This window comes from Anguilla anguilla, chromosome 10 (assembly GCF_013347855.1).
Source record: "Anguilla anguilla isolate fAngAng1 chromosome 10, fAngAng1.pri, whole genome shotgun sequence".
NCBI classification, from domain to species: domain Eukaryota; kingdom Metazoa; phylum Chordata; class Actinopteri; order Anguilliformes; family Anguillidae; genus Anguilla; species Anguilla anguilla.
In genome coordinates, this window is record NC_049210.1 from 377,501 (window position 1) to 400,000 (window position 22,500).

The following is a 22,500-nucleotide window of genomic DNA, read 5'->3' on the forward strand; positions in this document are numbered from 1 at the left end:
TCATAACACACCCTTAATGCACCACTCACACACCACTCATAACACACCCTTAATGCACCACTCATAACACACCCTTAATGCACCACTCACACACCACTCATAACACACCCTTAATGCACCACTCACACACCACTCACACACCAGTCACACACCAATCATAACACACCCTTAATGCACCACTCACACACCACTCACACACCACTCACACGCCACTCACACGCCACTCACACGCCAGTCACACGCCAGACACACGCCAGTCACACACCAATCATAACACACCCTTAATGCACCACTCACACACCACTCACACACCACTCACACGCCACTCACACGCCACTCACACGCCAGTCACACGCCAGTCACACACCAGACACACGCCAGTCACACACCAATCATAACACACCCTTAATGCACCACTCACACACCACTCACACACCACTCACACGCCACTCACACGCCACTCACACGCCACTCACACGCCAGTCACACACCAGACACACGCCAGTCACACACCAATCATAACACACCCTTAATGCACCACTCACACACCACTCACACACCAGACACACGCCAGTCACACACCAATCATAACACACCCTTAATGCACCACTCACACACCACTCACACACCACTCACACGCTAGACACACACCACTCACACACCACTCACACGCCACTCACACGCCAGTCACACAGCAGACACACACTTTCAAAGGGAGGCTGTGACTCTCTGTAGAAAGGCAGCCGCTACAGAGAAAGAAATGAGCGTGCGAGACGTGCGCGGCGTTAAATCAGTTTACACCCCCGACGCACCCCTCTAATCACCCCCCCCCAGCAGTGCCAGTCTGCGCCAGGCTCGCCCCCCCCCCCCCCCCGCAGCAGTGCCAGTCTGCGCCAGGCTCGCCCCCCCCCCCCCCCCGCAGCAGTGCCAGTCTGCGCCAGGCTCGCCCCCCCCCCCCCCCCCCCCCGCAGCAGTGCCAGTCTGCGCCAGGCTCGCCCCCCCCCCCCCCGCAGCAGTGCCAGTCTGCGCCAGGCTCGCCCCCCCCCCCCCGCAGCAGTGCCAGTCTGCGCCAGGCTCGCCCCTCCCCCCCCGCAGCAGTGCCAGTCTGCGCCAGGCTCGCCCCCCCCCCCCCCCCCCGCAGCAGTGCCAGTCTGCGCCAGGCTCGCCCCCCCCCCCCCCAGCAGTGCCAGTCTGCGCCAGGCTCGCCCCCCCCCCCAGCAGTGCCAGTCTGCGCCAGGCTCGCCCCCCCCCCCCCCCCCCCGCAGCAGTGCCAGTCTGCGCCAGGCTCGCCCCCCCCCCCCCCGCAGCAGTGCCAGTCTGCGCCAGGCTCGCCCCCCCCCCCCCGCAGCAGTGCCAGTCTGCGCCAGGCTCGCCCCTCCCCCCCCCGCAGCAGTGCCAGTCTGCGCCAGGCTCGCCCCCCCCCCCCCCCCCGCAGCAGTGCCAGTCTGCGCCAGGCTCGCCCCCCCCCCCCGCAGCAGTGCCAGTCTGCGCCAGGCTCGCTCGCACATGCATTATTGATTGTGTCGCCCGTGTCATCAGCTAATTCAAAATGAAATCGGCACGTTAAGAGCCCTGTGGGAAACACGCTCCGTCAGAACCAGCATCGCCCTGATAACAGAACCAGCACCACCCTGATAACAGCACCGCCCTGATAACAGAACCAGCACCGCCCTGATAACAGAACCAGCACCACCCTGATAACAGAACCGCCCTGATAACAGCACCAGCACCGCCCTGATAACAGAACCAGCACCGCCCTGATAACAGAACCAGCACCACCCTGATAACAGCACCGCCCTGATAACAGAACCAGCACCGCCCTGATACCAGCACTGCCCTGATAACAGAACCAGAACCGCCCGACCCAGACAGACACCCAGCCGCACTCCTCTCTCCAGCTACAGTTTAGAGACACGACTCTGTGGCACGTCAGGGCATTTACTGAATACTGTATTCCGTGTACAAACCTTCCCTCACCCCTGGGGAGTGTCATTAACAGCAAGGGTAATGAGCAGGTGAATGTTTCTCACTGTGGAAATACTGATATGTTTCCTATTTTATTTATCTACACAAAGAAGGTTTGTTTCGTAGGGAAATTAGCTGGAACACTTTGCATAATTTAAAAACACAAATCTTGTTTGAAGGTGCTCTTTGTTCTGAGAGATGTGCGGAATGGAGGGGAAAAAATCCAAGGTGCTCTTCCACAGTATATTTAAACATTATTATTATTATTATTATTATTACTATTATTATTAAAATGCTTTTATGATGAAGGCTTATCCAGAATGAATTTTTATTTTTATTTTATTCTTTGTGGTTTTTAATCATAAGTCTTAAAAATATGAATCTTGCTTTCTCAAACCCTTGAGTGGAGAGCCTGTTTAAAGCATGTGTAACTGCTCAGAGAGTAACGGTACTGTAGAACACCCCTGCAGAGCATCCAGGGCACCCCGATTTGCGCGGCTCAACACCGAACTCCACCTCCCCAAAATTCGCTTACGTGCTGAGAGGGTGTTTCCGCGGAAACCAAGGTCAGGAAGGAGAGATAATGCATAACCTGTCAGTCCTAACAGACCCCACCCCCCAATAACCACTTAGCATGTGCTGCCAAACAATCCTTCAGTTTGGGTGTAGCACACCCAATCACCAACAACCCTGCAACACACCCAATCACCAACAACCCTACAACACACCCAGTCACCATCAACCCTGCAACACACCCAATCACCAACAACCCTGTAACACACCCAATCACCAACAACCCTGCAACACACCCAATCACCAACAACCCTACAACACACCCAGTCACCATCAACCCTGCAACACACCCAATCACCAACAACCCTGTAACACACCCAATCACCAACAACCCTGCAACACACCCAATCACCAACAACCCTGCAACACACCCAATCACCAACAACCCTACAACACACCCAGTCAACATCAACCCTGCAACACTCCCAATCACCAACAACCTTGCAACACACCCAATCACCTACAACCCTGCAACACACCCAATCACCTACAACCCTGCAACACACCCAATCACCAACAACCCTGCAACACACCCAATCACCAACAACCCTGCAACACACCCAATCACCACAGCGTGTGGGGGACCAGAGTGTGGCGGGGGGGGGGGGTTTTAGAGCGTGAGGGGGGGGCAAAGTGTGGGGGGCCCAGAGTGTGGCGGGGGGCCAGAGTGTGGCGGGGGCAGAGCGTGTGGGGGGCCAGAGTGTGAGGGGGGGCAAAGTGCTGCACACGCTCAGCTCCTCCCAGCCAAACACTTCAATCACAGAGCAGCCGCGCGGCGGGCCGGAAATGATGGGGCGATTCTGCAGATCCATTAAGATTCCTGTTTGATGAATAACAGATAAATGCAGGTTTTATATCTCATTTTATTATGTGTTATGTAAGCACAGATAGTGACAGGCTGTTACAGACGTTTAAGAAATCAATTAGAGAAGTGACTCAGTGCACATGCAGCACATTCTCAGCACATTAATATAAAAACGCCCATAACGGGCATTCGTGACATCATTTAATGTGACTAATGAAATGAATCTGCTTATTACATACAGCCCTGTTCGTCTCTGTTCCAGCTCATTACTTATTAAAATGATGCTTTTCCATTTGGGTGGGAAACTGATTTCAGAAGGGACGCATTGCAGCCAAGACTTCCCGTCATTAACACTGTTAATTAGAGACATTCCGCTTCTTAAGTGCAGTTCATATTGCGTGTTGGCCAGGTAACTGTTTTAATTGGTGTTTGCAAACACAGTAGATAAAGCTGCCCCCCCCCCCCCTGTTCCCCTGCTGACCTCCCACTGGTGCTGATCTTAATGAGACCCCCCACCCCGGCAACTTTTCAGCACGGCATTGGTGTGGGGGTGGATTGGGGTGTGGGGGTGGATTGGGGCGTTGGTGTGGATTGGGGTGTGGGGGTGGATTGGGGCGTTGGTGTGGATTGGGGTGTGGGGGTGGATTGGGGCGTGAGGCTCCCCCTTCACTAAAAGTCTTTCCGGCCCCACTGGCAGCAGCCAATCAACACGCACCCCCCCCCCCCCCCCCCCCCCCCCCTGAGCATTTCCACACCTTTAAATCGCACACAACCGCAAGAGCAGCGTGAATCCCTCCCTGCATCATCCGCCCTGACTGTAAATCAATAATCTGGGTTTTAGCGGCTTCTCATCCGTGGCGTTAGCGCGTAGCTCACGGGAGCAGCTTAGAACCCCGTACTCCTTACGCATCACACAAACTCTCACAGCTGAAATATTCACACACACACACATTTAGACAAATGTTCTTTCCTCTAAGTAGATAAATAAGGCTCACATTGTAAGGAGACACACACGTAAGCCAGCTTTAGCCTCCCTGTCCCATCATTACCCCCCTGAGAACTCCTGTAATTTGTAGCTTTCTACAGCTTTCCCTGCTGGAGTTAATTAACTCAGGGACTGCAATCCCTCCCTTCACAGGTAGGCGGTGCTCAAGAGAGGGCAAGCATTCCAGGATAAATAAATAAAGCTTTTTTAAAATTGTATTAGACCTGTCAGTGGCAAACTCTCAGCAACAACTGAATCAGAAAAAAAGAACATTAAAGCCCAAGAACCAATTTTCCCTTCCACATAAACACCTAAAGCACAGAAGCCAGCCAATTACGGGCCGTCTGACAGATTTAGTGGGACACAGGGTCATCAATCTCCCCCATCCCATCGGGGGGGCTCAGACCCCAGCCTTGGGGATGCGCTTTCATAAATTCCCCCGTCCCAATCCTGCCCGCCCCTCCCATTAGAGCTGCGGTATGTCAGCAGCATACCAGTGGGCTCCCCCCCCCCCCCCCCAAAGCAAACCATTAACCAATCAGCTGCCTCTGAGGACAGCCTGAAGGGGACCGGGAGCCAATCAACACGGCAGCTGAAGGCCCAGCGGGTCTATTTCTGATCAAACCGCAGGGCAGAGGAACCTTCCCAGATCTTGTTACGCTGCTCCCAGTGGTAGTCTGAAGCAATGACACCACAGCTGCTTTTAAACACACACAGTGTCTATTCTCACATACCACTTTCCACATGGAGCCCATTCACACACAAGTCTTTCCTTGTACACGTACAGCCGCTGTAATCTGATTGGCCCCTGGTGACCTCATTCTTTATGCGGGAGAGAGCATGTTTTAGGGAGAGGCCCCAAGGCTAGGGCTGCTGGGGCTCCCCTTTCACTGCTCTCCAAGGCATTCCCCATGAACCCCCTCACGCTGGGGCATGTACCCCATTCAAATAAAGAGCAGGGGACAGGCCACTCACACACCAGTCACATAGCTCTGACGGAAGGCTGTGCCTCTCTGTAGAAAGGCAGAAGCAGCCGCTACAGAGAGAGAGCACAGGCGTGCGAGGTGAGCATGTGAGGTGAGTGTGCGGGACGAGCGTGCGAGGTGAGTGTGCGGGATGAGCGTGTGAGGTGAGCGTGCGAGGTGAGCGTGTGGGACGAGCGTGCGAGGTGAGTGTGCGGGACGAGCGTGCGAGGTGAGCGTGTGGGACGAGCGTGTGAGGTGAGCGTGTGGGACGAGCGTGTGAGGTGTGTGTGTGGGACGAGCGTGTGAGGTGAGCGTGCGGGACGAGCGTGTGAGGTGTGTGTGTGGGACGAGCGTGTGAGGTGAGCGTGCGGGACGAGCGTGCGAGGTGAGTGTGCGGGACGAGCGTGCGGGACGAGCGTGCGAGGTGAGCGTGCCACATGGGCACAGGAGCCGCTCACAGCCCGCTGTATAAAAAGGAGCCCAGCGCTTCAGCAGCAAACGAGCAGAGAGGAGGACGGGGGGGACGGGGGGAGGGGGGCGTGAGGAGTCGAGGGGGACGAACCGGACGGGGGGATGGGGGGGTGAGGGGCGATGTAGAGTCGGGGGGCCTTACCTGTCCCCCACAGAGCTGGGGTTCCGCTGGAAGAAGATGGAGAGGCCAGACTTCCCCGGGACCAGCTCCTGCTTGATCTCCCAGGAGGCCAGGTTGCTGGGCGTCACCCCCTTGAAGTTCACCCCCTCCTGGTACTGCGCTCTGAGGAGGACACAGAGAGGGAGACATGAGCGCCGAACTCACACAGAGCAGCGCAGGATGCAGAGGATACTGCTGGAGGCCTGGTCTTTACCCACCCCCCAGCACAGAGCAGCCGGGGGGGGCTCCACACACAATGCAGGCTCACCTTCACTGGGTCCTCAGAGAAGCACATAAAAAAGGCTCCAGCTCCCTCAGGATGAACTTTTCTTATTAAATAAAAAAAAAACATTCTGTACAACAAACCAATGTTATAATAGCCTTATAAAACATGACCATAATCTTAAAGATCTTATTTAAAATAATCATAAATAAATGTATTACGCCTTTATTAGTTTAGCCCCTTTCATACGTAATTGCAACACAAACTGCTTTATAGAGTAAACAAATGGGACCATTTCATATTAAAGCATCCTGATGCAACAGAGCGCCCCCCCCCCTGCCCCATCCCCCCCCCCGGCCCCCCCCGGACCCGGTGCTGTCCGACCGCAGTATTTATGGCCCTGAAAGACACTCGGGGGGTTATTAAATGTGTACGGGACTGCAGAGTGCCGGTGACCTTGGCAACCGCTCCGGCGGCTTGGCGTCCTGGAGCAGCAGCGGCCCGCTCAGCGCTGCGCTTCCGCCCGGCCGTAACGCCGGCAACGGCGGGAAACGGCGGGAAAGGCGGGGTCCGGAGGGATCGCCAGACCCCAAACTGCTCCTGGCAGCTCTTTCTTTTCACAACTGAACAATAGTCTGCCAATTACACTCACCCCCAAAACGCTTTCCACACCTCCCCACCCCACCCCCTGAAACGCTGTCCTCGCCGCCCCAGCCTCCCCCCCCCCCCCCCCCCCAAAATGCTTTCCTTACCTCCTCAACTGCAGCTCTGCTACCAAACCACTGCTTCATAATTTAAGGCAATTGTTACATAAAATCAATTCCTTTCCCTTTTATTTTGTTTGGGGTCCTTTTACAAGCAATGCATTTTATGTTCTTTTAAAACAATTCACTTCAAAGGAAGTTACAGAAAAGAAAAACAGCGAGTTGAAAACTAAAATCAATAAAAGCAAATGGTGTACAAAGCCCATAATCGCCATGGCGAAATAATGAAATAAATCAGCACCTTCCGGTGGACTCACAGAGCGGTTCGCTTTAGGGCACAAATTAATAGAAGCATGTCTTAAACGGTCTGGACTGCACACCACCAGGTCAAACGACATGCTGTCGCATCTTACACAAATACACAATCCATTTGCAAATGTATCATTAAAAAGCCTGTTTACCAATCTACATTAAGGTTTAGCTCACTGTAAATGGGAAACAGAGACATTAAAAGACACACACACACACAGACGCACTGTCACACACACACACGGACACACAAACACACACGTACACACACTTTCAACACAGCACTAGACACAAGGCCCCAATATTCAAATAAAACTTCCATAACATACCATATAAACAGGTTAAAAACAGCCAAGTCTTTAGTATGAATGGAGACAGAGATGTTGTGTGTGTGGGGGGGGGGGGGCGTGTGTGTGGATGTGTGTGTGCGTGTGTGTGTGTGTGCACGCACATGCATGTGTGTATGCGTGTGAGACATACACACACACACACTCACACACAGATACACACACACTCACACATACACGCACAATCGCACACACACGCATGCACATGCACGTGCACACATATACATACACACACACACACACACACAGACACCGACATGCACACACACACACACACACACACACACACCAGCCCTCCTTGTACAGTTCTAGTTTCTCTCTGAGCAGTCAGCTGCTTGCACTGATAACACACTGCATTATCACTGTTCCCTTGTTTGGCAGAGTCTCTTATCTGGGCTGAGTTAAAATGTGGCTGTTAATTCACTCAGTAGCCCATTCACTGTGTATATCTTCATTTGTACCGGAGGGAGAGCGCTACACTTTCGCACAGTTTCGCACTGCCTACCTGCAGCATGATTAGCCACATAGCCTAGCCACAGAAACCCAGTGCTGTAACTGCAGCATGATTAGCCACATAGCCTAGCCACAGAAACCCAGTGCTGTAACTGCAGCATGATTAGCCACATAGCCTAGCCACAGAAACCCAGTGCTCTACCTGCGCCATGATTAGCCACATAGCCTAGCCACAGAAACCCAGTGCTCTACCTGCGCCATGATTAGCCACATAGCCTAGCCACAGAAACCCAGTGCTCTACCTGCACCATGATTTAGCCACATAGCCTAGCCACAGAAACCCAGTGCTCTAACTGCACCATGATTAGCCACATAGCCTAGCCACAGAAACCCAGTGCTCTACCTGCGCCATGATTAGCCACATAGCCTAGCCACAGAAACCCAGTGCTCTACCTGCGCCATGATTAGCCACATAGCCTAGCCACAGAAACCCAGTGCTCTAACTGCACCATGATTAGCCACATAGCCTAGCCACAGAAACCTAGTGCTCTAACTGCACCATGATTAGCCACATAGCCTAGCCACAGAAACCCAGTGCTCTACCTGCACCATGATTAGCCACAAATTAGCACACTTGGTTGTACCAGTTGTCAATGAACATGTACACACGCATTTCAAAATTGCACGTGTAAGTGTGTGTGCGTGCGTATGTGTGATTGTCAGTGTCTGTGAGTGTGCGGCTGTGTGTGCTTGCATTTACCTGTCTGCATTTGTGTGTGTGTGTATGTGTGTGTGCGTGTGCGTGTGCATCAGTGTCTGTGAGAGTGTGTGTGTGTGTGTGCGTGTACTTTGGCATCAGTGTTTATGAGTGTGAATGTGTGTGTGTGTGTGTGTGTGCGTTGGCATCAGTGTCTATGAGTGTGAATGTGTGCGTATGTGTGTGTGTGTGTGCGTGCATGCGTGCGTAAACTAAAACCGGCTGACTGTTAATCTATAGCCTAGAAATAATTAAATATCACTCTGAGCCACAGAGTTAGGCAGCCAGTCATTCACCCAGAGTCAGAGACAGAAGCGCACTGACAGTTCAGTCCTGTACATCAGAGCAGAAACAGATAGCAGAATAAATACTTATCAAAAACAACACAATGGCAATATACTGCATAGCGGAGGATACATAGGGTCATGCTATCGTGCTATCGTGCTAAACAGCGTTACACAACCTCACCCATCATACGTTAGAAAGCAGGGAAGCTGATTGATCTGGTGAGGCTGCGGCCCCTTCACGCAGCCTGGAGATTTAAAACTCATTATTTACCTGCGCCTGTTTTCAGAAAAGAATAAAAACCGTTTTTCCAGTAGTGAAATAACAGTCCATAATAACACCCAGTCTGAAAAATGTCAAGCGTTTCCTTACAGGAAGGCATGAATGGCTGTCTGCACAGCTCTTATGCAGGTGAATTTACACAGAAGCTAAGAAGTTTCCCACAACATGACAAACATGTTCAGATCCTCCATCTTCTGTAAGACATTCTGTGAAGCACGCGGAAGCAAGCCGAAGCAGAACTCAGAGGTTCTCAGCTCTCAGGGACAGACTGCAACTTTCCACACTGCACTGTAACTGCATCAGACATTCGTGAAGGATAAAACACAACATCCATTTTCCTATTATTTATTTCCTGTTGCGGTGTGGAAATCACAGATTGGTGACCTCTGGACTTATAAAACACAGCGAGTCCTTTACGATATGTCACATCATTAATATAAAAAATGGCATTTAGAATTCTCAAGGTCCTATTTTTTATGACGGATTGTTCGATTGCCACAAAAACTGAACTCTGGTGAAAAGATGACAGCTCACGCTCGAGCAGAGTCAATTATGAGCCTTCAAGTCATGCATCTCCATGGAGCTGTCTGCACACACGAACACACGCACACACACGCACGCACGCACGCACGCAGACACACGCACACACATGCACGCACACACACACATGCACACACACGCATGCACACACACATATGCACACACGCACGCACGCACGCACGCACACAAGCAGGCACACACATAAAACACACACACACTCCAGCTCTCACACACACACACTCCAGCTCACACACACACACACTCCAGCTCACACACACTCACACTCCAGCTCACACACTCACACTCCAGCTCACACACACACACACTCCAGCTCAAACACACTCACACTCCAGCTCAAACACACACACACTCCAGCTCAAACACACTCACACTCCAGCTCACACACACACACACTCCAGCTCAAACACACACACACTCCAGTTCACACACACACAACCCAGCTCACAAACACACACACATTGACTGAAGATGGAGTGCTGGCAGAACGGAACCAACAGAAGAGAAATCTTTATCATAAAGACGCATCAGCGGACTGGCAAAGAACTCCTCATTTGGAGATGAAAAGACAGAGTTTATCTGGGGGAACAGCTGTTTCATTCAGAACTTGTTTGTGCCTGAAGTGCCCTAACAAGGGAACATCTGCTAGCACTTCTCATTATATCACTCGCCTGCAAACGTTATAGTGTAATTAATTCTACTGTAAAACACATTTTTTATTGTTTAATGAGCAATAACAAATGGATTGTCACCATTAAATTCCATAAATATATAAATAAGCACACACTTTACTCTGAAAGAACACTTGCCCATCAGAGGGGGAACTGAACTGTAATTGCATGTTGTAAAATATGCAGCGTTGGCGGATGTAGTATGGGGGGGGGTTATTGGGGGGGGGGGGGGGTAATGAAGCTGAAGCAGAGGAGGAAGCAGCCCCTTAGTGTGTCAGCGCTCTCCGCCAGGCATGCGGAGCCACACTGCGCCTTTATGCCCAGACAAACTGCTGCCATCAGCGCTAACAATAACAGTTATGCTGGTCACAGGCGTCGGCCCCGCGTCGGCACAGCGCCGGCCCAGCACCGGGCCAGGGCAGACCCCCAGCGGACAGTCTGCTCACAGGAACATTTGGCTTTTAATGATCTGTGGAGCACATCTGCTCTGGCCCCGGCCAGCCAGCCAGCACCACGCTGCTCTGTGCAGCGGGTGGCACACCGCCAACCCGCACCAACCCCCCCACCCCTCCAGCCCCCCCAACCCCCCCACCCCTCCAGCCCCTCCAACCCCCCCACCCCTCCAGCCCCCCCAGCCTCCCAGAACACTCTTTAAGAGATTAAACTGCTTCCCTGACTACAAAACACCATGTTAGATAGTGAAGTGGACACCACACACAGACAGGCACACACACACACACACACGCACATGCACACACAGACTCTCTCTCACACACACACACACACACACACACACACGCACACACACGCACATGCACACACAGACTCTCTCTCACACACACACACACACACACGCACACACACGCACATGCACACACAGACTCTCTCTCACACACACACACACACACACACACACAGACTCTCTCTCTCACACACACACACACACTCACGCACACACACACACACGCACATGCACACACACACATACACACATAGCCTGCACCTGTAGAAACAGGACCGTAGGATGCTCAAGTCCAGCTTCCTCCTCAGAGAGGACATGTGGAGAGGAGGGATGGGCAAACTGCACAGAGGGAGAAGTGCTCTTCACTTTACTTCTCTGCTCCCAGAAAGGACACACACACGCACACACACACTCAGCTCCCGACTGCGAGCGAGCCAAGCGCCACAGCAGCGCGGAAAGGCTCCCTGAGGAAACAGGAAGAGCCCCGTGCCCCAGCGAGGCAGCCCGCCATCCAGAGACTGGGCACAGGCCGTAAAGCTGTGGTTCCAGCGCACAGGCGGTAAAGCTGTGGTTCCAGCGCACAGGCGGTAAAGCTGTGGTTCCAGTGCACAGGCGGTAAAGCTGTGGTTCCAGTGCACAGGCGGTAAAGCTGTGGTTCCAGTGCATAGGCGGTAAAGCTGTGGTTCCAGGGCACAGGTGGTAAAAGCTGTGGTTCCAGCGCACAGGCAGTAAAGCTGTGGTTCCAGTGCACAGGCGGTAAAGCTGTGGTTCCAGTGCACAGGCGGTAAAGCTGTGGTTCCAGTGCACAGGCGGTAAAGCTGTGGTTCCAGCGCACAGGCGGTAAAGCTGTGGTTCCAGGGCACAGGCGGTAAAGCTGTGGTTCCAGCACACAGGCGGTAAAGCTGTGGTTCCAGCGCACAGGCGGTAAAGCTGTGGTTCCAGTGCACAGGCGGTAAAGCTGTGGTTCCAGCGCACAGGCGGTAAAGCTGTGGTTCCAGCGCACAGGCGGTAAAGCTGTGGTTCCAGCGCACAGGCAGTAAAGCTGTGGTTCCAGTGCACAGGCGGTAAAGCTGTGGTTCCAGTGCACAGGCGGTAAAGCTGTGGTTCCAGTGCATAGGCGGTAAAGCTGTGGTTCCAGGGCACAGGCGGTAAAGCTGTGGTTCCAGTGCATAGGCGGTAAAGCTGTGGTTCCAGGGCACAGGCGGTAAAGCTGTGGTTCCAGTGCATAGGCGGTAAAGCTGTGGTTCCAGCGCACAGGCGGTAAAGCTGTGGTTCCAGCGCACAGGCGGTAAAGCTGTGGTTCCAGCGCACAGGCGGTAAAGCTGTGGTTCCAGCGCACAGGCGGTAAAGCTGTGGTTCCAGCGCACAGGCGGTAAAGCTGTGGTTCCAGCGCACAGGCGGTAAAGTCGCAAGTCCTGCTGGTGTTCAGACTGCTGAGACGGGTCTGTGTTCAGTGTGACACCGATCCTACAACACATCACTTACTGCTTCTGGTTACCACGCTGGGGAACACCCCCAGAACAGGAGCAAACAAAAACATAAATATCATCAAAATATTGCAAACTCTTGACAGTGTATGTAGGCTTCAAGGGAAACGAATGCAAATGCACCCCCAATCCCCCCCCCCCCAATCCCAAAGCACCGATTAACCGCGGGGCTTGGTCCTGGTGAATGGCTCGGCCCTGCGGACTGGGAGCCGGAGGGGTAAGGGGGGGCCCGTGCGGGACGGAGCGCTTTCAAAGCGCATTTAAATGGCAGGCGGGGGGTGGGGTAAAGAGCACAAAACGAATGTCACTGAATTCACAAAATAATAATCCCGTTTAAAACACAAGCAGAAGGGCCGCAAATCATTAATGTCAGGAATGACAAGACACTGCCAGTCCGCCGAAAGTCCTGCTTCATTACACACACCGCGGGACGGTCAGCGGGGACGTCCTGCAGGGACGGTCAGCGGGACGGTCGGCGGGGGCGTCCTGCAGGGACGGCGGAAGATGGCAGGTGACGTCCCGCCGCTGGGGGAAGAATCTGCATCCAGAGTAAATCTGCATCCAGAGTAAATCTACATCCAGAGTAAATCTGCATCCAGAGTAAATCTACATCCAGAGTAAATCTGCATCCAGAGTAAATCTACATCCAGAGTAAATCTGCATCCAGAGTAAATCTGCATCCAGAGTAAATCTACATCCAGAGTAAATCTGCATCCAGAGTAAATCTACATCCAGAGTAAATCTGCATCCAGAGTGCAAATCAGCAGCATGCAGTGGCACAGCAGCAGAGCCTGTGCTGCGTTATTGATAGTCGTGGGGCTCTGGATTTGTCTGGAGCCAAGAGAAACTGGCATCCCAAAAAGCCCCCCCTCTCCTCTCCTCACCCCCCCCCCAGCCCCCCCCCCCCCCCCCACTCGGCCTTTGTATTTTCAGACGCTCCGTCGGTTACATTGTGGATTTTATGCACCACGAAGCAGATAAGAATGAAAAAGAACTCCATTAGAAACACGATGTTGACTCTGCATTTTGCCCCGCGTCACCCCTCTTCCCCCCTCACCCCCCCAACACAGGGAAACCCCACAGAGACTACACACCCTCCCCTCAGAGCCCAACCCGTCACAGACCAGCCTGAGACTGTGACTGCTCACAGATCAGCCTGAGACTGTGACTGATCACAGACCAGCCTGAGACTGTGACTGATCACAGACCAGCCTGAGACTGTGACTGCTCACAGACCAGCCTGAGACTGCGACTGCTCACAGACCAACCTGACACTCTGACTGCTCACAGACCAACCTGAGGCTGTGACTGCTCACAGACCAGCCTGACACTCTGACTGCTCACAGACCAGCCTGAGACTGCGACTGCTCACAGACCAGCCTGAGACTGCGACTGCTCACAGACCAACCTGAGACTGACTGCTCACAGACCAGCCTGAGACTGTGACTGCTCACAGACCAGCCTGAGGCTGTGACTGCTCACAGACCAGCCTGAGACTGTGACTGCTCACAGACCAGCCTGAGACTGTGACTGCTCACAGACCAACCTGAGACTGACCGCTCACAGACCAGCCTGAGACTGTGACTGCTCACAGATCAGCCTGAGACTGTGACTGCTCACAGACCAGCCTGAGACTGTGACTGCTCACAGATCAGCCTGAGACTGTGACTGCTCACAGATCAGCCTGACACTCTGACTGCTCACAGACCAGCCTGAGACTGTGACTGCTCACAGACCAGCCTGAGACTGTGACTGCTCACAGACCAGCCTGAGACTGTGACTGCTCACAGACCAACCTGAGACTGACCGCTCACAGACCAGCCTGAGACTGTGACTGCTCACAGACCAGCCTGAGACTGCGACTGCTCACAGACCAACCTGAGACTGACTGCTCACAGACCAGCCTGAGACTGTGACTGCTCACAGATCAGCCTGAGACTGTGACTGCTCACAGACCAACCTGAGACTGACCGCTCACAGACCAGCCTGAGACTGTGACTGCTCACAGACCAGCCTGAGACTGCGACTGCTCACAGACCAACCTGAGACTGACTGCTCACAGACCAGCCTGAGACTGTGACTGCTCACAGACCAGCCTGACGCTCTGACTGCTCACAGACCAGCCTGAGACTGTGACTGCTCACAGACAGCCTGACACTCTGACTTTCCCCAGCACAAAGAGAGTTCAGAGAGCCTGACTTTGCCTGTCTGAACGCACCACTCAGTACTGGAGAGTGCTGGAGTAACCAATGAGACGTGACTGTCATACTATAGTGACCAATTAGACGTGACTGTCATACTGAAGTGGCCAATTAGACGTGACAGTTGCTACTGCCAAACCCTGAGAGAGGAGAAAACGTCCAAGCAGGAAGTAGACACAAGGCCTCAGTTTCATAAGTACAGCAGATCTGGACCTGCCTGTCCAATCAGGGACCGGGGATGAGTCATTCAAGGCTGAATTCTCACCTAACGGCTCATACAGATACACAGCCAGTCACAGCCTCACCCGGGCTTCATAAAATAAACATCAGCACACAATTCTAATGCCAGATTAAATTACAGTGAATAAGGCATAAACTAGACTGCAAATTACATTATATCCCAATATGTAAATATTGCAATCACATCGCAGGGAAATTGAGAAGAGATTCTGATTACGGTATAAAGACAAATACAATGGCGTGGAAGTCACTTTTTACAAATAAAACCGTAAATAAAATTCATAGTGCGTAGCCTGACAGTGACCAGACAGGCAGGAAGCTACAGCAGTTGAAATGTGATTCATTCCCATGTCGGCTGGTCTGTACTGAGGCTGGTCGGGAATTTAAAGCACAGACACTTTTGCAAACCGGGCTTTGCATGGGTAATATCTTCATTCAGACTCGTCAGACCTGGAGTGGGTGAGTGTGTTTCATTGGGCAGCTGGGGTGGGGTCTGGGGTGGGCTTTTGTGTTGGCAAAATTGAGGGACACAGTCAATGTTCATTACTTCATTAGCAATAGCCTTCACAGGAACTCTGACCACTGGAGGAAATGTATTCACAGCTGAACCTACTTTTATTGAGCTCAACTCTTACTGAGCTCCATTCATATTAAACTCCAGTCTAACTGAGCTACATTCATATTAAACTCCAGTCTAACTGAGCTACATTCATATTAAACTCCAGTCTAACTGAGCTACATTCATATTAAACTCCAGTCTAACTGAGCTCCAGTTTTATTGAGCTCAACTCTTATTGAGCTCCAGTCTAACTGAACTCCATTCATATTAAACTCCAGTCTAACTGAGCTCCATTCATATTAAACTCCAGTCTAACTGAGCTCCAGTCTAACTGAGCTCCATTCTTATTAAACTCCAGTCTAACTGAGCTCCAGTCTAACTGAGCTCCATTCTTATTAAACTCCAGTCTAACTGAGCTCCAGTCTAACTGAGCTCCATTCATATTAAACTCCAGTCTAACTGAGCTCCAGTCTAACTGAGCTCCATTCTTATTAAACTCCAGCCTAACTGAGCTCCAGTTTTATTGAGCTCTAGGCTAACTTAGGTGTCTAGATCTTACACCTGTGTTTCAAAACCTCAAGAACAACATGCATATATAGACCCAGGTTCTCTCACCAAATCTGCAATCACACATCAGTCTGGATCTGCTCTAAAGAAACACTTCAGTTTTTGGTTTTCAGTCACTCGAGGTTCACAGTAGTGTAGTGATTTCCACTCTTTCCTGTCTCAGACCAGGATCAAACACTTCATCACAGTTTGAACACTGTTGAAATTCCTGCAGAAAAATGACTGACTTTAAAAGAAACAGCTGCAGCGTTTTCCCCAATTTTCCAGCTTCACCCTTCATTTCAAAGAAAGTTATTCTTGATTCTGGACAAACCAACTAGATCAGCTAGTCTTTCAATCTGCTACGTACGTTATATTAATTATTATCTGACGGTTAGTGTATAAAACAAGCCACCACCTAAATAATTCTGCTAATACATGTATAGAACAGATAATCTTATTTATAGAGAGATATAAACTCGCAGTAAGTGCTCTGATAACTCTCCCGGCTTAATGTCCCTGTCTGCTCTCGCCATCCACACACAACTGCCGAGCTGCTAAGAGACTGGCAGATATTTACGGCAGCTGTCCTGTAATGCAGGTCTTATTTTACAGTAAATATGTGTCCATACTAATGAGATAACAACAATAATGTACAGTAATTACATGTGATGAATTGTTGTAATCATTCAAATCTGTCAGTTTTATCTAGCTCAATAAAAAATATACTTCCAACACAGTGTATCTTCAGACAGTGTAGATTGTGAGATATAATATGGTTTTAAGCAGAAGAACATTTGTCTACGCTATCACCTTTAACAACAAAACCATATCACCACATATAACCTTTAACATTATCACTCTTAAGACTGAAACCATAGTTTGCAAGTTGCATGTGCCACAACAAATTTTTTTTTTTTTTTAATTAGACAAAAGTCCTTAAAAAATGCTCATGTAATGTACACAAGCACACACATATACACACACACACACACATGCACAGATTCATGCATACAGGCACCTACACACTCACACACAGGTACGCACATGCTCACACACACACGTACAGGTATGCACACACTCATGTACAGGTACGCACAGGCTAACACACACACGCACACACACACACACACATGCACAGGTACGCACAGGCTAACACACACACACGCACAGGTACGCACAGGCTAACACACACACACGCACACGCACAGGTATGCACAGGCTAACACACACACACACACACACATACACACAGGTACGCACAGGCCAACACACACACGCACACACACACACACGCACAGGTACGCACAGGCTAACATACACACGCACACACACGCACAGGTACGCACAGGCTAACACACACACACACACATGCACAGGTACGCACAGGCTAACACACACATACACACATGCACAGGTACGCACAGGCTAACACACACATGCCGTCTCTGCAGACAGCTACATGGGTGCGCTGTGGGACGCCAGGCCCAAGAGGCCCAATGACGGGACGCAGGTTTGGACGTCTCCCCCCACCCTTCATCCACAGAACACACCCGAGTCGCCGGGCAGATCTGAGGGTAGAAACCCCAGGCTGGAATAATCTCAGGTACCAGCGCAGAATAAAGAGGACACTTTGCATTTTGTCAAACAGAACAGGAAAAACTTGTGGTGAGGTTTACAGATCAGTCCTGGGAGGGAGAGAGCAGCGTAATAATCAGCACTCAGCAGCTCCGGCGCTGCACCATGGCGTGCAGGACCACTTTAACTCCAATTAAACTGGAATTACCAAGCAGCAGTTTTGCTCAGTTTGATCCCCCACAAAAAATAAAAGCACTTTTGAAAAAGAAGAATCGCGTGGCCTAGATAAAGCAAGGCAGACTCACAGAGGCACATCCAGGAGGGGAGAGTAACTTATTCAATCTGCTGATTACAGAGCAGCTAACAGAACAGCTAGCAGAGCAGCTAACAGAGCAGCGGTAGAGAGCAGCGAGCAGAGCAGCTAGCAGAGCTGTTAGCAGAGCAGTGGTAGAGAGCAGCGAGCAGAGCAGCGGTAGAGAGCAGCGAGCAGAGCAGTTAGCAGAGCAGCGATAGAGAGCAGCTAGCAGAGCAGCGGTAGAGAGCAGCGAGCAGAGCAGCTAGCAGAGCAGCGGTAGAGAGCAGCTAGCAGAGCAGCTAACAGAGCAGCTAACAGAGCAGCAAGCAGAGCAGCGCTCCGCGTACGGAGTGGGCCGAGCGGGGCCTGCAGGGGGCTGCTGGGTAATTCCGCTTCGGCTGAAGGAGGCGGGAGTGCACATGGCTCTCGGCTGGATGAACATAACAGCAGACGCACCCACAGAGGCGGGGGGCACATCCAGGAAAATGACCTTTCCACAAAATAAATAATGAAACTGTAAGTTTGCATTAAATTGGGCTGAAATCAGTGTCAGCGCAGCGGGGGGGTGGTGACGGACGGCTCTCCCCCACGCCGCCGTTTCCAAGGTGCAGCGGGCAGATAAGACGGGAGCACGGGGCTGGAGAGGCCCAGCCCTTTATTTCTGGACCTGCACACCTCCCAGGCTGCTATTCTTTTTTAAATAAATGCTGTTCACTCTGCCCCCTCCCTCATCCATCTTTCACCCCTCCATCCCCCTCCCCCAGGCTGCCCCCTCCCTCATCCATCCCTCCATCCCTCTCTCCCAGGCTGCCCCCTCCCTCATCCATCCCTCCATCCCCCTCCCTCATCCATCTTTCACCCCTCCATCCCCCTCCCCCAGGCTGCCCCCTCCCTCATCCATCCCTCCATCCCTCTCTCCCAGGCTGCCCCCTCACTCATCCATCCCTCCATCCCTCTCTCTCTGGCTGCCCCCTCCCTCATCCATGCCCCCTCCCTCTGTGAGTGTGCTTGGGCTCTGGGTGTGTGTTTGGGCTCTGTGAGCGTGTGTGTTTGGGCTCTGTGAGTGTGCTTGGGTTCTGAGAGTGTGTTTGGACTCTGTGTGTGTGTTTGTGCTCTGTGAGCATGTGTGTTTGGGCTGTGTGAGTGTGTTTGGGCTCTGTGAGAGTGTTTGGGCTCTGGGTGTGTGTTTGGGCTCTGTGAGTGTGTTTGGGGTCTGGGTGTGTGTTTGGGCTCTGTGAGTGTGTTTGGGGTCTGGGTGTGCGTTTGGGTTCTGTGAGTGTGCTTGGGCTCTGGGTGTGCGTTTGGGTTCTGTGAGTGTGTTTGGGTTCTGGGTGTGTGTTTTGTGTTCTGTGAGTGTGTTTGGGCTCTGGGTGTGTGTTTTGTGTTCTGTGAGTGTGTTTGGGCTCTGGGTGTGTGTTTTGTGTTCTGTGAGTGTGTTTGGGCTCTGTGAGTGTGCTTGGGCTCTGGGTGTGTGTTTGGGTTCTGTGAGTGTGTTTGGGCTCTGTGGAATGTGTGTGTTTGGCTTCTTAATCCAGGTAATTAGCAGGATTTATACTCTTGTCTGTGCAGAAATATTTATTTATATTATGAACAAGATTGGTCCCATGAAACTACTGTGACAAAACAAGCAGCTCCCAGCACCACAGGCTGAGGATAAAATAGAGCACTCTACATCTCAGAGAGAGAGGGGGAGAGATCGGGAGAGGGAGAGAGAGAGAAAGAGAGAGGGGGAGAGCGAGAGACAGAGAGGGAGAGGGGGGGGAGAAAGAGAGAGAGGGGAGAGAGGGAGAGAGGGATGGAGGAGAGAGGGGAGAGAGGGATGGAGGGAGAGAGGGGAGAAAGGGAGAAAGAGGGAGGGAGGGATGGAGGGGGTAAAAAAAAATTGAAGAATGGAAAAGCATCCCTATTTTTAGGGGAACAAAGAAAACGTATCTGACAAGCGGCAAATTATGTTACAGCTTGCCATAAACAGGTACTAGTGAGCATTTTTGGGAGGCCTATATATGTCTGTATGCTGTATGTCTAAATTTGTGTTTATGCATTCAACTGCATATGTTATTTCTCTGTGTTTTGGTGACAGGAGGTATTTTGTCATGCCAATAAAGCTTTTTTGAATTTGAATGGATAGAGAATGAGGACGGTGGAGCGAGCGAGAAAGGGGGAGGGGGAGCAGGGAGAGAGGGAAAGCGGGGGAGAAAAAGAAGGGGAGAGGAGAGAGAAAAATTGTGTTAGGATAGGGGGGGCAGTGTGTTAGGGTAGAGGGGGGGTGTGTTAGGGTGGGGGGGCAGCGTGTTAGGGTAGGGGGGGGCAGTGTGTTAGGGTAGGGGGGGTGTGTTAGGGTGGGGGGGAGTGTGTTAGGGTGGGGGGGTGTGTTAGGGTGGGGGGGGGGTGTGTTAGGGTGGGGGGGAGTGTGTTAGGGTAGGGGGGGCAGTGTGTTAGGGTGGGGGGGAGTGTGTTAGGGTAGGGGGGTGTGTGTTAGGGTGGGGGGGGAGTGTGTTAGGGTGGGGGGGGGTGTGTTAGGGTGGGGGGTGTGTGTTAGGGTGGGGGGTGTGTGTTAGGGTAGGGGGAGTGTGTTCGGGTGGGGGGGGAGTGTGTTAGGGTAGGGGGGGTGTGTTAGGGTGGGGGGGGTGTGTTAGGGTAGGGGGCAGCGTGTTAGGGTGGGGGGGGAGTGTGTTAGGGTAGGGGGGGTGTGTTAGGGTGGGGGGGCAGTGTGTTAGGATAGGGGGCAGTGTGTTAGGGTGGGGGGGAGTGTGTTAGGGTGGGGGGGGAGTGTGTTAGGGTAGGGGGGGTATGTTAGGGTAGGGGGGCAGCGTGTTAGGGTGGGGGGGGCAGCGTGTTAGGGTGGGGGGGGCAGCGTGTTAGGGTGGGGGGGGCAGCGTGTTAGGGTGGGGGGGGGCAGCGTGTTAGGGTGGGGGGGTGTGTTATGTGAGGCGTTAATGGCTCTGATTAGAGAAGGCAGCCTGAACAACCCCCATTCTCATCTCCGCTCTCACATAATTACAACCACTGATACCTTCCACTAATTACCCTAATGACACATTCCACACTTAAACACAGTGTGTGTGTGTGTGTGTATGTGTGTGTGTGTGAGTGTGTGTGCTGTTAATATGTGTGTGTGTGTGTGTGTGTCAAGTGTGTGTTAAGTGTGCGTGTGTGTGTGTGCGTGTGCGTGTGTGTGTGCTGTTGATATGCGTGTGTGTGTGTGTGTGTGTGTGTGTGTGTGTGAGCTGTTGATATGTGTGTGTGTGTGTGTGTGTGTGTCAAGTGTGTTAAGTGTGCGTGTGTGTGTGTGTGTGTGTGTGTGTATGTGTGCTGTTGATATGTGCGTGTGCGTGTGTGTGTGTGTGAGTGTGTGTGTGTTAAGTGTGCGTGTGTGCATGTGAGTGTGCGTGTGTGTGTGTGTGTGTGTGAGTGTGTGAGCTGTTGATATGTGCGTGTGTGTGTGTGTGTGTGTGTGTGTGTGTGTGTGTGTGTTAAGTGTGCGTGTGTGCGTGTGTGCGTGTGTTGTGTTGTGTTGTGAGAGCAGTCACAGTACTGGTCACATAATGACAGTGCTGCTGTTTCTGAGCATAAGCGCTCATTTAATGTGATTGTCCCGTTTTTACAAACCCAAGTCTTCTCAGTACAATTCTCATTTTAAAATGAAGAATATTGAATTAGGAATATATGAGAATGTTAAAGTATATTACAGCATATGCAGCAAAACATTAATAAATGCAATTAATCAAAAACAATCTTATCTTAAAATGAATTAGCTTGAAATGGTATGAAACTGTTATTATGCACAGAGCAGTCAGCAGTGACAGTAACTGTGTTATATATTATACCCACAGAAGGCTGGATTACGCAAATAGATGTCATTTTAAACAATTCTTTAAGCAAATATTCAGAAGCGATTTTATATACCTTTTGCTTTACTTACAATGGGTGCCACACACACACACACACGCTGAACAGCACACACACCGAGCAGCACACACACACACACACACGCTGAACAGCACACACACCGAGCAGCACACACACACACACACACACACACACCAGTGCCTATCCAAACGGTCCCTCCTTCTGGTGTGGAACAGGAGCTAGTCCCCTCTCACACACTCTGATCATCTATGAGAATTTCCAGCGTCTGGCTCCAAGGCAGCCTTAATTATGTGTAATTAAACCTTGTCTTATTTAATTAGGTGATTAGCATGGTGGAGAATGTAAATATTAATTACTCCAAGCAGGTAACAGAGATTCCTGGACACACTGCGGGGACGCAGTGAACGGTTCAGAGAGGGGGGGTCGTGTAAGGCTGTTCTGGGGGTTTGGCCTACAGCCCAGTAATTTG

At 51.7% G+C, this 22,500-nt stretch overlaps 1 protein-coding gene across 1 annotated transcript in view; it reads right to left on the bottom strand.

Moving 5' to 3' along the window:
• The window catches only part of si:dkey-215k6.1 (transmembrane protein 132C), a 153,934-nt gene that overhangs the window by 70,506 nt on the left and 60,928 nt on the right, over positions 1-22,500 (bottom strand). The window contains 1 exon segment of the mRNA XM_035380339.1: positions 5,907-6,047. Within this exon segment, the coding sequence (XP_035236230.1) occupies positions 5,907-6,047 (141 nt within the window).